The 13,713-nt window shown below is 45.8% G+C and overlaps 1 protein-coding gene across 1 annotated transcript in view; it reads right to left on the bottom strand.

Annotated features, from left to right (window-relative positions):
• Nucleotides 1–13,713, bottom strand: part of LOC145358722 (dedicator of cytokinesis protein 8-like) — a 197,157-nt gene that overhangs the window by 99,755 nt on the left and 83,689 nt on the right. The window contains 2 exon segments of the mRNA XM_080212966.1: nt 243–313; nt 1,484–1,601. Of these exon segments, the coding sequence (XP_080069092.1) occupies nt 243–313; nt 1,484–1,601 (189 nt within the window).

The following is a 13,713-nucleotide window of genomic DNA, read 5'->3' on the forward strand; positions in this document are numbered from 1 at the left end:
ATCTCCAGTCACCAGCCAGTCTGGATTCAATCAGCTCCTTGGAGGAAGCTGACCTTGAGTCCATCAGCTTACCCGCACAGTGCAAGTGGTAAACCAGCTATTTCTGTGACCAATGTGCTGACATTAGCCAGGCTGCAAGTTCCAAAGCCTAATCTGTGTACAGGACAGGGAATTCCATCTTCTCAATCGAGGCTGATCTCAAACCACCATCTTACCCAGTGCTTCACCCTGTCACTGCCTACCTGCTGTGATAGGCCACAGGCGTATAAGATTCTTTCACATATTCAGGATGGCCAGCCTTTCCAAAAATAACCTGCAAGAAAGTAATTATTAATCATATCAGCTGCAGCTCCGAGTCACACCAAAGGACTGACAACTCAAATAGCCAACGTGACTACAATCGTCGGAGAGGTTGCAAGGGCACAAGGCTGAGACGCAGTGTGATGGCTGAGCCACATTTGGGATGGGGACTGTAGACGTTGACTAGCTGTTCCTGTCCTGTGTAACTTCACAGCCTCCTCTCCAAAGGAAACCGACGTCACAGCTGGAGGTCATAGCACAATCGGGAGGGGCTGCAATGTGGGTTAGGGGCTCACACTGGGCACGGTGTGGTGAGGGAGTCGGGGGGGAAACACACAGGGAGGGAGAGCTCACGTGGGCGGGGGAAATCTCACACTGGGAGGAGGGGTCACACTGAGGGCAGGGGGTTCACACTGAGGGCAGGCATCACATCACGGGAAAGGGTCACACTGAGGGAAAGGATCACACTAAGGGCAAGGGAGGTCACACTGAAGGAAGAGGGTCACACTGAGGGAAGGGGTCACAGTGAGATTTGGGGTGACACTGAGGGAAGGGGGTCACACAGAGGGAAGAGGTGACACAGGTCAGAGGGTGACACTGAGGGAAAGGATCACACTGAGGGCAGGGGTTACACTGAGGAAAGAGAGTCACACTGAGGGAAGGGGTCAGATTGAGGGAAGGGGTCACAGTGAGGGAGGGAGGTCATACTGAGGGGGGGTCACACTGAGGGTGGGGGTCACACTGAGGGTGGGGGTCACACTGAGGGGGGGTCACACTGAGGGTGGGGGTCACACTGAGGGTGGGGGTCACACTGAGGGGGGTCACACTGAGGGTGGGGGTCACACTGAGGGGGGTCACACTGAGGGTGGGGGTCACACTGAGGGGGGGTCACACTGAGGGTGGGGGTCACACTGAGGGTAGTGGTCGTGTGAGGAAACTTGCTGCGAGGTGGGGCTCACGCACTGGGGAGAGATTATTGAATACTCCCACACAACTGCATATCTGTGAACATGATATGAAAGGTGTTCATTCATCTCCTTACTTACATTAGCAATCGCGATACTCCCAGTATCTGACACTATCACCCAAATCATCCCTCAACTCCAGTCTAGCCAGCACCTCAGCACGGTGTATAGTTACAAAGTGGCACCATTTTATGCCCAGCTGCTGAAACGTGTCTCACCGGCAGGGCCTTGTTAGTATCCTCGCTGCCCATGAACTGGATTTTCACCGTGATGTTCCGTGCTGATATCTGTCGGTTTGTCAAATTCAGCAATTGAGGGTAAACATAGAGAAGATTTCTGACAACAAAACAGAAAACAACATCATTGGAGGAGGTGACACATTCTTCAGCTTTTACCACAAGCAAAGGATCCCACTCTAACACAGACTCGAGAGATCACTGGTCTCCCTGCACAACAGTCAGTTTTGCCAGTACATTGGGTGTAGTTTGTACCATTTGGTGATCCTTTTCAATCTGCTTCTCTCCAACGAGACTCTGCCAGCCATATACAAACTGGTCCACACACAGCAACTTCCCTGCTTCCTGTGCCAATAACTGCTAACTGTTAGTATTGTAAGCTAATTTCTACATTACTGTCACTCTTTGAGTTCACCATCCAAAGAAGAGATAAGTGATGCTACAGTATGTGTGTGGACTCTGTTCCAATCACCTGTACAATACACACATGGCCTTAGCTTTAACTCTCCCATATAGTCCACTCAATCTTTCAGTACAATACACGTGTGGGGAACATTCTAGTTCCTGTTAAAATACACATACGAGCTCTGCCCAAGTCTTTGCCCCTTTGTCCCTGGACCCTCTACAGTGCAAACACAGCCTCTGTTCCTGCATCCCCTACAGTGCAAAAATGGCCTCTGTCCCTGGACCCCCTACATTTCAGACATGACCTCTGCCCATGGACCCCCTACAGTGCAAACATGTTATGAGCCCCCGACCTCCTACAGGCAGACATGACTTCTGTTCTTAGACAGTTCACAAATGGCTTTAGTTCCAGGTCCTCATTCAGACCAACAAATTGATCCAGCATTAGGGCTTTGCTCACATGTTACTTACACAATGAGCTCCTAAACATAGCTACCATTGGAGGACGGCAAGTCACACCAGGACACAATCTGATGACATTGTCCCACTGGTAAATAGGCTCTGTTCACTCCCCCTACTGATGAGACTCACATTTGGGATCATTTTTTGTAAGTACCATAAGATAGTATCTTGGAGCTCGCCCAAAAAATGGGCACAATTCTCTCCAGTTTTCACTCTTGTTCAGCACTTAGAACTTTGGCAGAATCATCCCTTAAGAATTTTTTTCATAAGATTGCACCCCAAGTACCTCACTTTGATCCAGTCCAGCCTATTTTATTCTTTAATGGGATTTGGGCGTTGCTGCCTAGGCTAGTTATTGTGGCATATCCCAAATGGCCCTTCTGAAGATGGATGTGAACTGCCTCCTTGAACTGCCACTGTCCATGAGGTACAGATAAAACCACAGTGAGGAAGGTTGTTCCAGGGTTTTCACCCAGCAATACTAAACTACATCGTAGTGTTATCCTTCAGGTCAGAAGCTCCAAACTCCTGGACCATACGTTTTGCACTTTGAATCTGGCTAAGTTGAGCCAGAGATGTTTCACTTCAGGTATGAGCCAACTGACCCACTAGGGAGCTTTTATCAAGTAAATTTTATTTAAGGATGCATTCAACATACAGCAATAACTTCTATCAATTACAAACAAGAAAGAAAAACAACCATGAAATTGTATAACCCTTAATAAATACATGGAATATTCCAACCAAACAAACTTCCTTAAACAAAATTCTTGCCACAGGTTTAGCTCAGAAATTACGAATGCTCACGTGCTGTTGGAACTTAGTTCCTTGGTTGGATGCTGCAGCTCTCTTAATATGCACACAGACAAACTTGAAGTCAGAACAGCTTCCCAAAACACAGGTGCCCACCCCAGTCCAACACCACATCTCCACATCAAAACACAGGGAGAGAGAAAGAGGTTCTAGCTACTAATTAGCAATCCATCAACAGCAGAACTTTCACTCCAGGAAAGCCAGGAGACCTACTTTCGGCTAGCCAGCAGAATCTATAATACCAGGAAAAGAGAGATAGAAAAGCTGCCTGCCACTTGACAGCCAATATAGCTTCTGACTCTAAAACCAAAACTGAAAATGAGTCCTTACATTCTTCTGGGGGCAAACCACCTGACTTTGACTTGTCAATCAATCTTCCCCTCACAATTCAAGATCATAAAAGATCCCAGAAAGTAAAGGAGCCCCAGAGTAACAATAAACAAAACCCCATTTAAATCACTGAAGCAGCAATAAAAGGACTTCTAGCAGGCAGCCCGGCAACAATGAAAAACCAAAGCTGCTTATTGCTGCAGGGAACGTGATTTTTTGAAAAAATTCTTAAAGATATACTAGGGTTACAATAACCTACGCTACACCAAACACCATAACCTACACTACACCAGACGACACCATAACCTACACTACACCAAAACCTACACTATTCCAGGCTACAAAATAACATACACTACACCAGACTGCACCATGACCTACACTATACCAGATTACATCATAACCTATACTGTACCAGATCACACAATAACATACACTATACCAGACTGCACCATAACCTACACTATACCAGATTACACCATAACCTACACAATACCAGATTACACCATAACCTACATTACACTGGGGTACACCATATCCTACACTACACTAGATTACACCATAAACTACACTACCCCAGACTGCAACATAGCCTACATTACATCAGATTACACCATAGCTAACACCACACCAGATTATACCATAAGTGGCCAGGACTTCAATCAGGTTGTCCTACCAAGATACCATGAACAAGTCTCCTGTTCCACCAGAGGCCCACGTGAGAATGTAACCAGTGACAACTTTGTATCGGATGTAATGTGACCTATGGTAACAAGCTGTATGAGTCAGCTGACTGGCCCCACACTTGACACTGGAACACCTAGATAACAAGGACACCTCCATCAGACTCCTATTTATTGACTATAGCTCAGCCTTCAACACCTTCATCCCAACAAACATCATCTCCAAATTCCTGGGCCTGGGCCTCGGCTCCTTCCTCTGCAACTCAATCCTGAACTTCCTAATCTTCTGACCACAATCCATAAGGATAGGCCACAACACCTCCTCCATGATCATTCTCAGTGCTGGTGCCTCGCAAGACTGTGTCCTTAGTCTCTCACTATACTCCTTGTACATCTATGACTATGTGGCCAAATTGCTTTCCAACTCGATTTTTAAGTTTGCCGATGACACCACCGTTGTGGGTCAGATCTCAAACAATGATGAGATGGGGTACAGGAAAGAGATAGAGAATCTGGTGAACTGGTGTGACGACAATAATCTCTTACTCAATGTCAGTAAAATGAAGGAGGTAGTCATCAACTTCAGGAAGCGTAGTGGAGGACATGCCCCTGACTACATCAACAGTGATGAAGTGGAAATGGTAGAGAGCTTTAAGTTTTTAGGTGTCCAGATCACCAACGACCTGTCCTGATCCCTCCATGCCGATGGAATAGTTAAGAAAGCCCACCAATGCCTCTGCTTTCTCAGGAAGCTAAGGAAATTCAGTATGTTTACTATGACTTTCACATGCATCATAGTGAGCATCCTCTCCAGTTGTACCACAGCTTGTTATGGCTTCTGTTCTTTCCAAGACCACAAGAAACTACAAAGGGTCATAAGCAAAGCTCAGTCCATCACATAAACACCCTCCTATCCATTGACTCTGTCTACACTTGCTGCTGCCATGGAAAAGCAGCCAGCATAATCAAGGACCCCACGCATTCCAGACATTCTCTCTTCCACCTTCTTCTGTCAGGAAAAAGATACATAAGCCTGAGGTCACATATTAACTGACTCAAGAACAGCTTCTTACTTGCTGCCATGAGACTTTTGAATGGATCTACCTCATATTAAGTTGATTTTTCTAGCATTCTGCACCCTTTCCTTTCCTTCTCCATGAACGGTATGCTTTGTCTGTATAGCACACAAGAAGCAATACTTCTCACTGTATGCTACTACTTTTGACAATAATAAATCAAATCAGATCAAATTATAAACAGGTTACACCATAGTCGACACTACACTACATCACTGCAATTTTCTTCCTTTCAGGTAAGGGCAGCACAGTGGCAGCCACACAGCGCCAGGGACACAGGTTCAATTCCGGCCTTGGGCCACTGTCTGTGTGGAGTTTATACATTCTCCCCGTGTGTGGGTTTCCACCAGGTGCTCCAGTTTCCTCCCACAGTTCAAAGATGTGTGGGTTAGGTTGATTGGCTATGCGAAATTGGCCCATAGCATCGGGGGTTCAGGAAGGTAAATAACATGAGGTTACAGGGATAGGCCTGGGTGAGATTGTTGTCGGTGCAAGCTCAATGAACCAGGTGGCCTCCTTCTGCACTGTAGGGGTCCTATGATTTATCCAATACTCTTTTCTTAGTTACTCTTCAATCTGCTTCCACTGCCTTTTCAGTTTATTGCAATTCATTGCATTTAAAATAAAAATTCTCCTCGTCTCATCTCCAATTCTAGTGGCAATTATCTGAACTCTGTCTCATATGGTTGCCAACCTTCCTGCCACTGGAAACTCTTTGCCCTTATTTACTTTCAATGCTTCATAACCCTTGACTACACCTAGTAACTTAATGGGAGTGTTCCTGGCCACCGCTGGTCATTATTCCTGAAAACAGTGATTATAGTAGCTGTTTTGAGCCCTCCTCAGTTAAATGTGGACCTTAATGTTAAAACGTGCAATTATAAAGAAAACTGCAGCCATCTAAACTGGGCCTCGTGCAGTGTCAGCCCACCATAAAGCTGTCCTTGCCAGTGAGAATTGCCAAAAGATATCACAACTTAGAATCCCTACAGTATAGGAGGAAACCATTCGGCCCATCAAGCCTGCACCAACAACAGTCCCACTCACACTCGCTCCCTGTATAACCATATATATTTACCCTGCTAGTTCCCCTAACACTAAGGGGTAACGTGACCAAACAGGCCATCTAAAATGACGATTTTAAAGCACTCTGGGACAATTGGGCAAGTACTAAAACAGCCTAAAAGACAGAGATAAACAGGCTGCAACTCAGACGAGTGAATACATAGGATATGGGCCATCTCCAGGATAAAAGGGACTTTCTGGTCAAACTGGGTTGTTTACCTGACATAGAAGCGCCGTAACCCCTTATTAGGAAGGATGGGATGTGACCTGTGTGCCACCAGCACCTACAGACATGGCCGTTGGGGACACACCCAGAGATTGGTGTGGCAGCACCCGATTAGACTTTATTGATCAGGGTGATCAAGTCCTGATCGATTGATTGGCAATGGCCAAAAGGGGCACAAAACCCAACAGGGTATAAAAGATGCTGCACAACAGAAGAAGCACTCTCTCTCTCTATCTCTGACCCCATGAACAAGCTACAACAACAGTGACCATCACCAGCAACGACCAGCACGAGGAGAGCCACCACACCCGTGAAGGAAGAAAGACCAGACCCAGAGTGACAGACCAGACCAAAGGACCAGACTACGCAGAGGATGACCGAGACCAGCGCACAGATAAAGGCCAATATCTGCTTGGGTATTTGCCAGTCACTCAAAGTTAAGTCATGGTCTTGTATTGGACTTGAACTTTAGTATTTTCTGTAAGATAATTCAGCGTTGGCTGGGTGGATGATTATTGTGAGACACTTTGGAATATCCCACAATTATAAAAGGCAATATATAAATTCAAGTCTTTCTGTCTTTCATGCTGTTGTGATGAGACAGAAGGGAGGCATTCTACCATGGACCTATTTGCCCTTGGAAAGGGGAAGGGACGTGGGGGAAGGGGGGTGGGATGTTGGAAGAGTTGTATTTGAGCTTCTTTCCATGTTGTCTGATGTAAAGCACTCAGTAATTCTCCTTCTCTCACTGTATCCCCAGATTCTCAGAGCCCCATAACACTCTGCAGCCGAGACCCGGATACTCAGTAGCTCGGGGAGCTGGTATCTCTGGCTGCTGTTGGCACCCACCTCCTGGTGGGTCACCTCCGTCAGAGATTGGGAAGGAAATATGCAGAATGTGGACCACCACGACTAGCACAACAACTGGGGCTCGAACTCAGATTCTGAAGTGAACTCTCAAACCACCTCATGGAAAATAAGGAATGAGCAACAAAAGCTGGGCCTTGCCAGCAACACTCACATCCCATGAAAGCATTAAATAAAATTTGATGTTCAGTGTAAGTGAATTGAGATCCTTACAGGCAATGGATAACAGTGTGAGCCATACAGAGGTAACAGGAGCAATTTCAAACCACAGGAGTAACTGTAACTGAGTTATGGGTAACTGAGGGCAGCATGGTGGGACAGTCATTGGCACTGCTCCCTCACAGCATCAGGGACCCGGGTTCAATTCTAGTCTTAGGTGATTGTCTGTGTGGAGTTTGCATGTTCACCCCCATGTCTGTGTGGGTTTCCTCCGAGGGCTCAGGTTTCCTCCCAGCTCCAAAGATACATGGGTTAGGTTGATTGGCCATGCTAATTTGCCCCTTAGTATCAGGGAGATTAGCAGGGTAAATACATGGGGTTACAGGGACAGGGCTGGGGTGGGATTGTTGTCGGTAAAGCTCAATGGGCCGAATGGTCTCCTTCGCCATTGTAGATTCCATGAAGGTAAAGTCGTCCGATGACTATATACTGGTCTGCCCTTTTGAGGCGGTGGTGGTGATTTAACCTGAGGATCACCACACCTCAGGCAAGGGGCAAGGTTGAGAAGGTGGGGCCTTTGTGAAGAAACTCAGCCGGTACAGGAATAGAACCCATGCTGTTGGCTTCACTGTACATCACAAACCAGCCAACGGAGCTAAACTGACCCAAGGTGTATTATTGGATTGACTATGCAACACACAGGGAAGTATGTTCACCTACACATTGACACATGGATAAACAGACATTATTATGTGCTGCAGAGATGGCAAGGGGAAGATAATTCAACATCTGAGATCTTTGCAATCTAGCATTGGGTCAGTAACAGCCGTTGCTTTTTCATCACGTTCCCTGGGCTGATGTTGTTCAGAGTTGGCATTAAACCACACAGCATTAAATAGAAAACTGCCCACAGGAAGCTGCCCAGGTCATTCTGCCGCTGTCACTGAACTGGGTAAATGCCCGGGGCATTGTTATAGGACACCATAATTTGAGATTATAAACCTGTGTGGTCTTCTATCATTGCTTAACGTCTGCCAATATGTAAAATGAAACAGCAAAGCAAAGATTGAACTCTTGAGCGTGAGTCCAGAACCCTGGCAAACATTTAAGCGGCATCACCAGCACTGAGGTAGCCGCAATTAAAAAGGCAGTGACCGTCACATAGGGAACATATTCATCTCAAACCTTTCCCTCTTTCCAGACTGAATTCTGACCTGTTGTAATTAATTAGGCCCAGGAAGGAGAAGCAATTAAACAGGAAACTGTTACTATGTGTTGGAGAGAAATTGCTGATATCGAGAGTGCAGTCATTAAGCCTCCAGAAACTGTGACACATTATTCAGCTGTATGTGTCGAGAAACTTTAATTCATCTCCTCCTTTACGATTTAGAGCCCCTCCAGCCTGCTCAATAAGATTGTGGCTGGTCTGAGCGTAACCTCAACACCACAGTTCTGCTAACCCCCAATAACCTTTCACCCACCCACCCCCTCCTTGTTAAACAATAATCAATCTATCTCTGCTTCCACTGCCAATTGAGGAAGAGTTCCAGAGATTCAGGGGGGAAAAATGTCTCTCCCTTTCTGTCTTAACTGAGTGACCCCCTGGGTTTTAGACAGTGACCACCTAGTTTTAGATTCTCCGACAAGAGGAAACATCATCTCCACGTCCACCCTGTCAATACCCCCCAGGATCTGAGAGGTTTACTCTGCCAAAGATCTTTTTTTTACAGACCACATGGATGAAGATTTGAAATGCAGAAAGCAGCTGAAACACATGAGTTGCACAATCACAGAATCCTGGATTCTAATAGCAGCAGGAGGGGGGTGGATCACAAGGAAAGCCAGCCAGGGATTAATGTTATGCACATAAAAATATTAAATCAATGAGAAACTGGGTGGAATTTTCCAATTGTTTTAAGTATCAGTCTCAGTGAGAAAACTTGCCCTGTATTCAGCCCCCTTTTCACAAGTTTCACACCACGGCCTGCTCCTAATTCGCTCATCCTGCTCCGTAACCTCCATAATCAGTGGAGAGAGCACCATTTAAACACCTCCCAACACTTGTTCCAAACCCATTCAGGATCTGGGGAGAGGGGATGTCTGCCAGAAAGAATGCATCACACTTCAGTGAGCAAGCTCTCAGCCAGTTGCTGGCTGCGGTCTAGCAGAGGCGGGAGACCCCCTATCCTCCATCGGGCAGAGGTACAGCCAGCAAAGTGACCAACCCCACCTGGAGGCTTTGGCTGTGATAGTGAGTGCCATCTCGTTCCTTAAGAGGACACAGCGACGGTGCTGGAGGAAGATGAATGACCTCCATGCAGCCAGGGTAAGTCAGCCTCCTCATGCCTTCTGCAGTATCCCTTCTCACACCCATCATACTTCCATGGTGATCTATCTCCCAGCCACCTCATGGGGTGCCAACACTTGTCACCTCCCCATAATCCCCCAGTATCTCCTTTGCTCCTCACATTCCCACTTCCACTCACCTCCACATGCCAGGATACATCACCACTTGACCTGACGCCACTCGACCTGACGCCACTCCTGCCTGCACTCTTCCCATGCGTCTCATTGCAGGACAAACTGGCATGAGTGGCCACACCCTGCTAGAGTGATGCCAAAGCTAAAGACCCTGAGAGCCCTTGAACTCACTGGTGAGAGCCAAGCAGCTCTGAGGGAGACAGCTCAGAGACCAGCACTGGGGAAGTGTCACACTGTCACCCGCACCCTCCACCAACACAAGTACTCAGCTGGAATAACTAGCAGGCAGGATTCTGGTTCACTCACTGGTAAGCTCCTCACACCTGAAGATCCACAACAGGCAGAAGCAGGGACATCCCAGGGAACCGGTACTCAGAGGGATGTCAGAGCCCCAGACTGTGCTGTGCCCCAGTCAGATGATGCACCCCCGGGGTCTGGTCGTCCCAGAGCTGCTGGAGCAACAAAGGCCGAGTTGTGGATGTCATGAAGGGATGACTGCATCCTTCCTCAGACTGCAAGGCCGACTGGGGGAGTCCCACCTTGTGTCTGAAGAGATGGTGCCATCTTTATGATACAACAAAGCCAACACTGTGAGGGCAGCATCCACAATGGATGCAGGATGTACACAGGCGGGAGATGTCCATCTATCGTTCAATTCAAGGGAAGCAGTAGCATAGTGGCATTGTCGCTGGACTAGAAATTGACACATTAGAAGCAAAACTCTCAGGGTTATTTGTGTCAATAACTTACACCTCTGTATCTGACCTTACCCTTCAACCTAATCCCTCAATCCCAACTAACACTGATTATAAATACAACAAAAAGCAAAGCCAATGAACAGATGCTTGGCAGTACTTTTAATGAGATAGATTTAGTCAAAAGGTGCTACTCTCCACATAATCAAATGTCCCTGATGACATTCACAGTCCAGCCTCACATGTGAGCAACAACCGTTTAGATGAGATTCTGGCCAGGTAGTCGCAGGTAATAACTGAATAGGCAAAGCTAAAACACATTGAGACAGAACCAAAATCATTTCAATGACTATCTTTGACATAATATTCTTCAGCAAGGCCACACAGGTTTATAATCTCAAATCATGGTGTCCTATAATAAGTTACAACACTGAACCTTGCACCTGTTGGCATGAAAGCAGAGAGCACAACCATATCTTTCTAACACTAAAGGTGTTAAAGTCTGTGCTGTGATAAAAATAGAATATTAAAATAAAATGTTGGATGTGCAGGATCCATTGATCAGCATCTGGGCAGAGGAAAGATTCTGTATTTTGTATGCTGTGCCTCTGATTATTACTCAGTGAGTTAATAAATACAGCATGAATTAACAAGACCCGCCTCCACAACATACACAAATCAAGCAGCATCCTGAACTCAGATCATTAAAAATGCAAAGGAAAAGGTTATATGTCCAATCACCCATCACCCTGAACATCCATGGAGACTAATGGGACCCAAACTAACACATTCATCATTGATGTTGTTTCTGTTTGAATTCTCTGGACACCACAGACAATGCAAATGCAGAAGCAAGTAGATTATCAGTACATTGGGAAAGGACAGCGAGTGACTCAGGACATCCAGGGAATGAAGAAGGGCTGGTGTGGAATAGAATTCCCCTGGGAATAGTCTCATTACCATTGAATGAATGGACACACTGAGTAATGATGGTTCCAGGGTCAGTGGATAATTGATTCCAGGACCACCATTAAGTGAAATGCAGCCAACTCCACAACTGGTCCAAACTATGAACATTAGAAAGAAAGAAGCAAGTTTACTTGTCCCATCAGCCTGACTCCTTCCAGCATCTTCGCCCTACTATGGGCTATAACCATGTATTAATGATCATCCCATCCAATAGTCACTACAATCTGGGGTCCCACTGAGTCTGCACTGATGCTCTCTGACTGAGTATATTACCCAGGCCTCTACCTCACCCTGACCATGCACCCCCACACATTTGCAATGGCTAATCCATCTAATCTACACATCATGGGACACAAAGGAGCAATTTAGCATAGCCAACCAACCTAACCTGCACATCTTTGGACTGTGGGAGAAAACCGGAGCACCCAGAGAAAGCCCAAGCAGAGATGGGGTGAACATGCAGATTCCACACACACAGTCACCCAAGGCTGGAACTGAACCAGGTGTCTGGTGCTGTGAGACAGCAGTGCTAACCACGTGCCATTAACCAAAAATGCTCATCAATCACCCTACATCCGGTTATGACAACCAACTGCACATCATTTTCAACTTTGCTTACGGGTAACAGTCCGTCAAGCACAGCTTTTGCTCTTTCTATCAAAACTTTCAGTTTCTTACATTTAGATATCAGTAACATTGTGGTACTTTTAGCAGTTAAATCTCCATACATATATCTGTCATTACCCTGATGCAGCCTTAAGGAATTTCCCAATTACTCACCAGCTCAGGAGAAAGTGCCTGCAAAGTGGATTCTCATTGCCAGGGGTGAGTGCAGGCTGAAGTGAGCCCAGCTGACCTTGGAAGAGGTTTGGAGGCAGACACAGGGACAGCCAGGTGCAGAGGTGGGCTCGCCTAAGCATTGGGACTTTGTCCCAGTTAAAACAAAATATGCCTCATGCCCCTATGCCAAGCTATGGCACTTCTATGCCGAGTGATTCTATGCAATATATACTGGGTCAGTGAACCAAAAGTGACTGTCATACATATAAAATTAAAGGCTTGTGAAAAAAGTAATTCATTCATTACTTCACACTATGTTTAAAAAATTACTTTATTACAAAGCATTAAAAATGTCAATCATTGTTTAAAGTATCAATAACAGAAACCATAATCTTTTAAAATTACTTAACCTTGTATAAATAAACATTGTGAAGTTGACTGTGGAAATCAGAGAGCTAGAACTGTCAATAAAGCAATGCTTTCTCTGGGGTGCAGCTGTTTCAACAAGAGTAATGGAAGTGTGGGCTCTCAGACAAGCATATACAATTAGGCTTGGCTAATAGTATTGGAATGAGGAAGTATGGTGTGACAGGTCTTACCTTAGCATGGGGGTATGTGAGGGACTTTTCAACTCACCTTTTAACAGGTCTCCTCATGTGGACTCCTCTGAGGTGCCTTACACCACAACTTTTAAAAACTGGGCCCAACTCAAGGAAAATTGCAGAGGAATAGGACACACCTGTGCAAAGTCACAGGTAGACAGGGTGGTGAAGAAGGAATTCAGCATGTTTGATTTAATCGGTCAGAACATTGAATACAGGAGTTGGGACATCTTATAGAAGTTGTATGAGACATTAGTAAGGCCATGCTTGGAATACTGTGTATAGTTCTGGTCACCCTATTGTAGAAAGGATATTATTAAATTAGAAAGAATGCAGAAGAGATTTACTAGGATGCTACCGGGACTTGATGATTTGAGTTATAAGGAGAGACTGGATAGACTGGGACTTTTTTCCTTGGGGTGTAGAAGATTTAGGGGTGATCTTGTAGAGGTCTATAAAATAATGTGGGGCACAGATCAGCTAGATAGTCAATATCTTTCACCAAAAGTAGGGGAATCTAAAACTAGAGGGCATAGGTTTAAGATGAGAGAGGAGAGATACAGAAGTGTCCAGAGGGGCAATTTTTTCACACGGGGGAG

The sequence above is a fragment of the Carcharhinus amblyrhynchos genome, chromosome 26 (assembly GCF_965287045.1).
Source record: "Carcharhinus amblyrhynchos chromosome 26, sCarAmb.v2.hapA, whole genome shotgun sequence".
Lineage (NCBI taxonomy): Eukaryota > Metazoa > Chordata > Chondrichthyes > Carcharhiniformes > Carcharhinidae > Carcharhinus > Carcharhinus amblyrhynchos.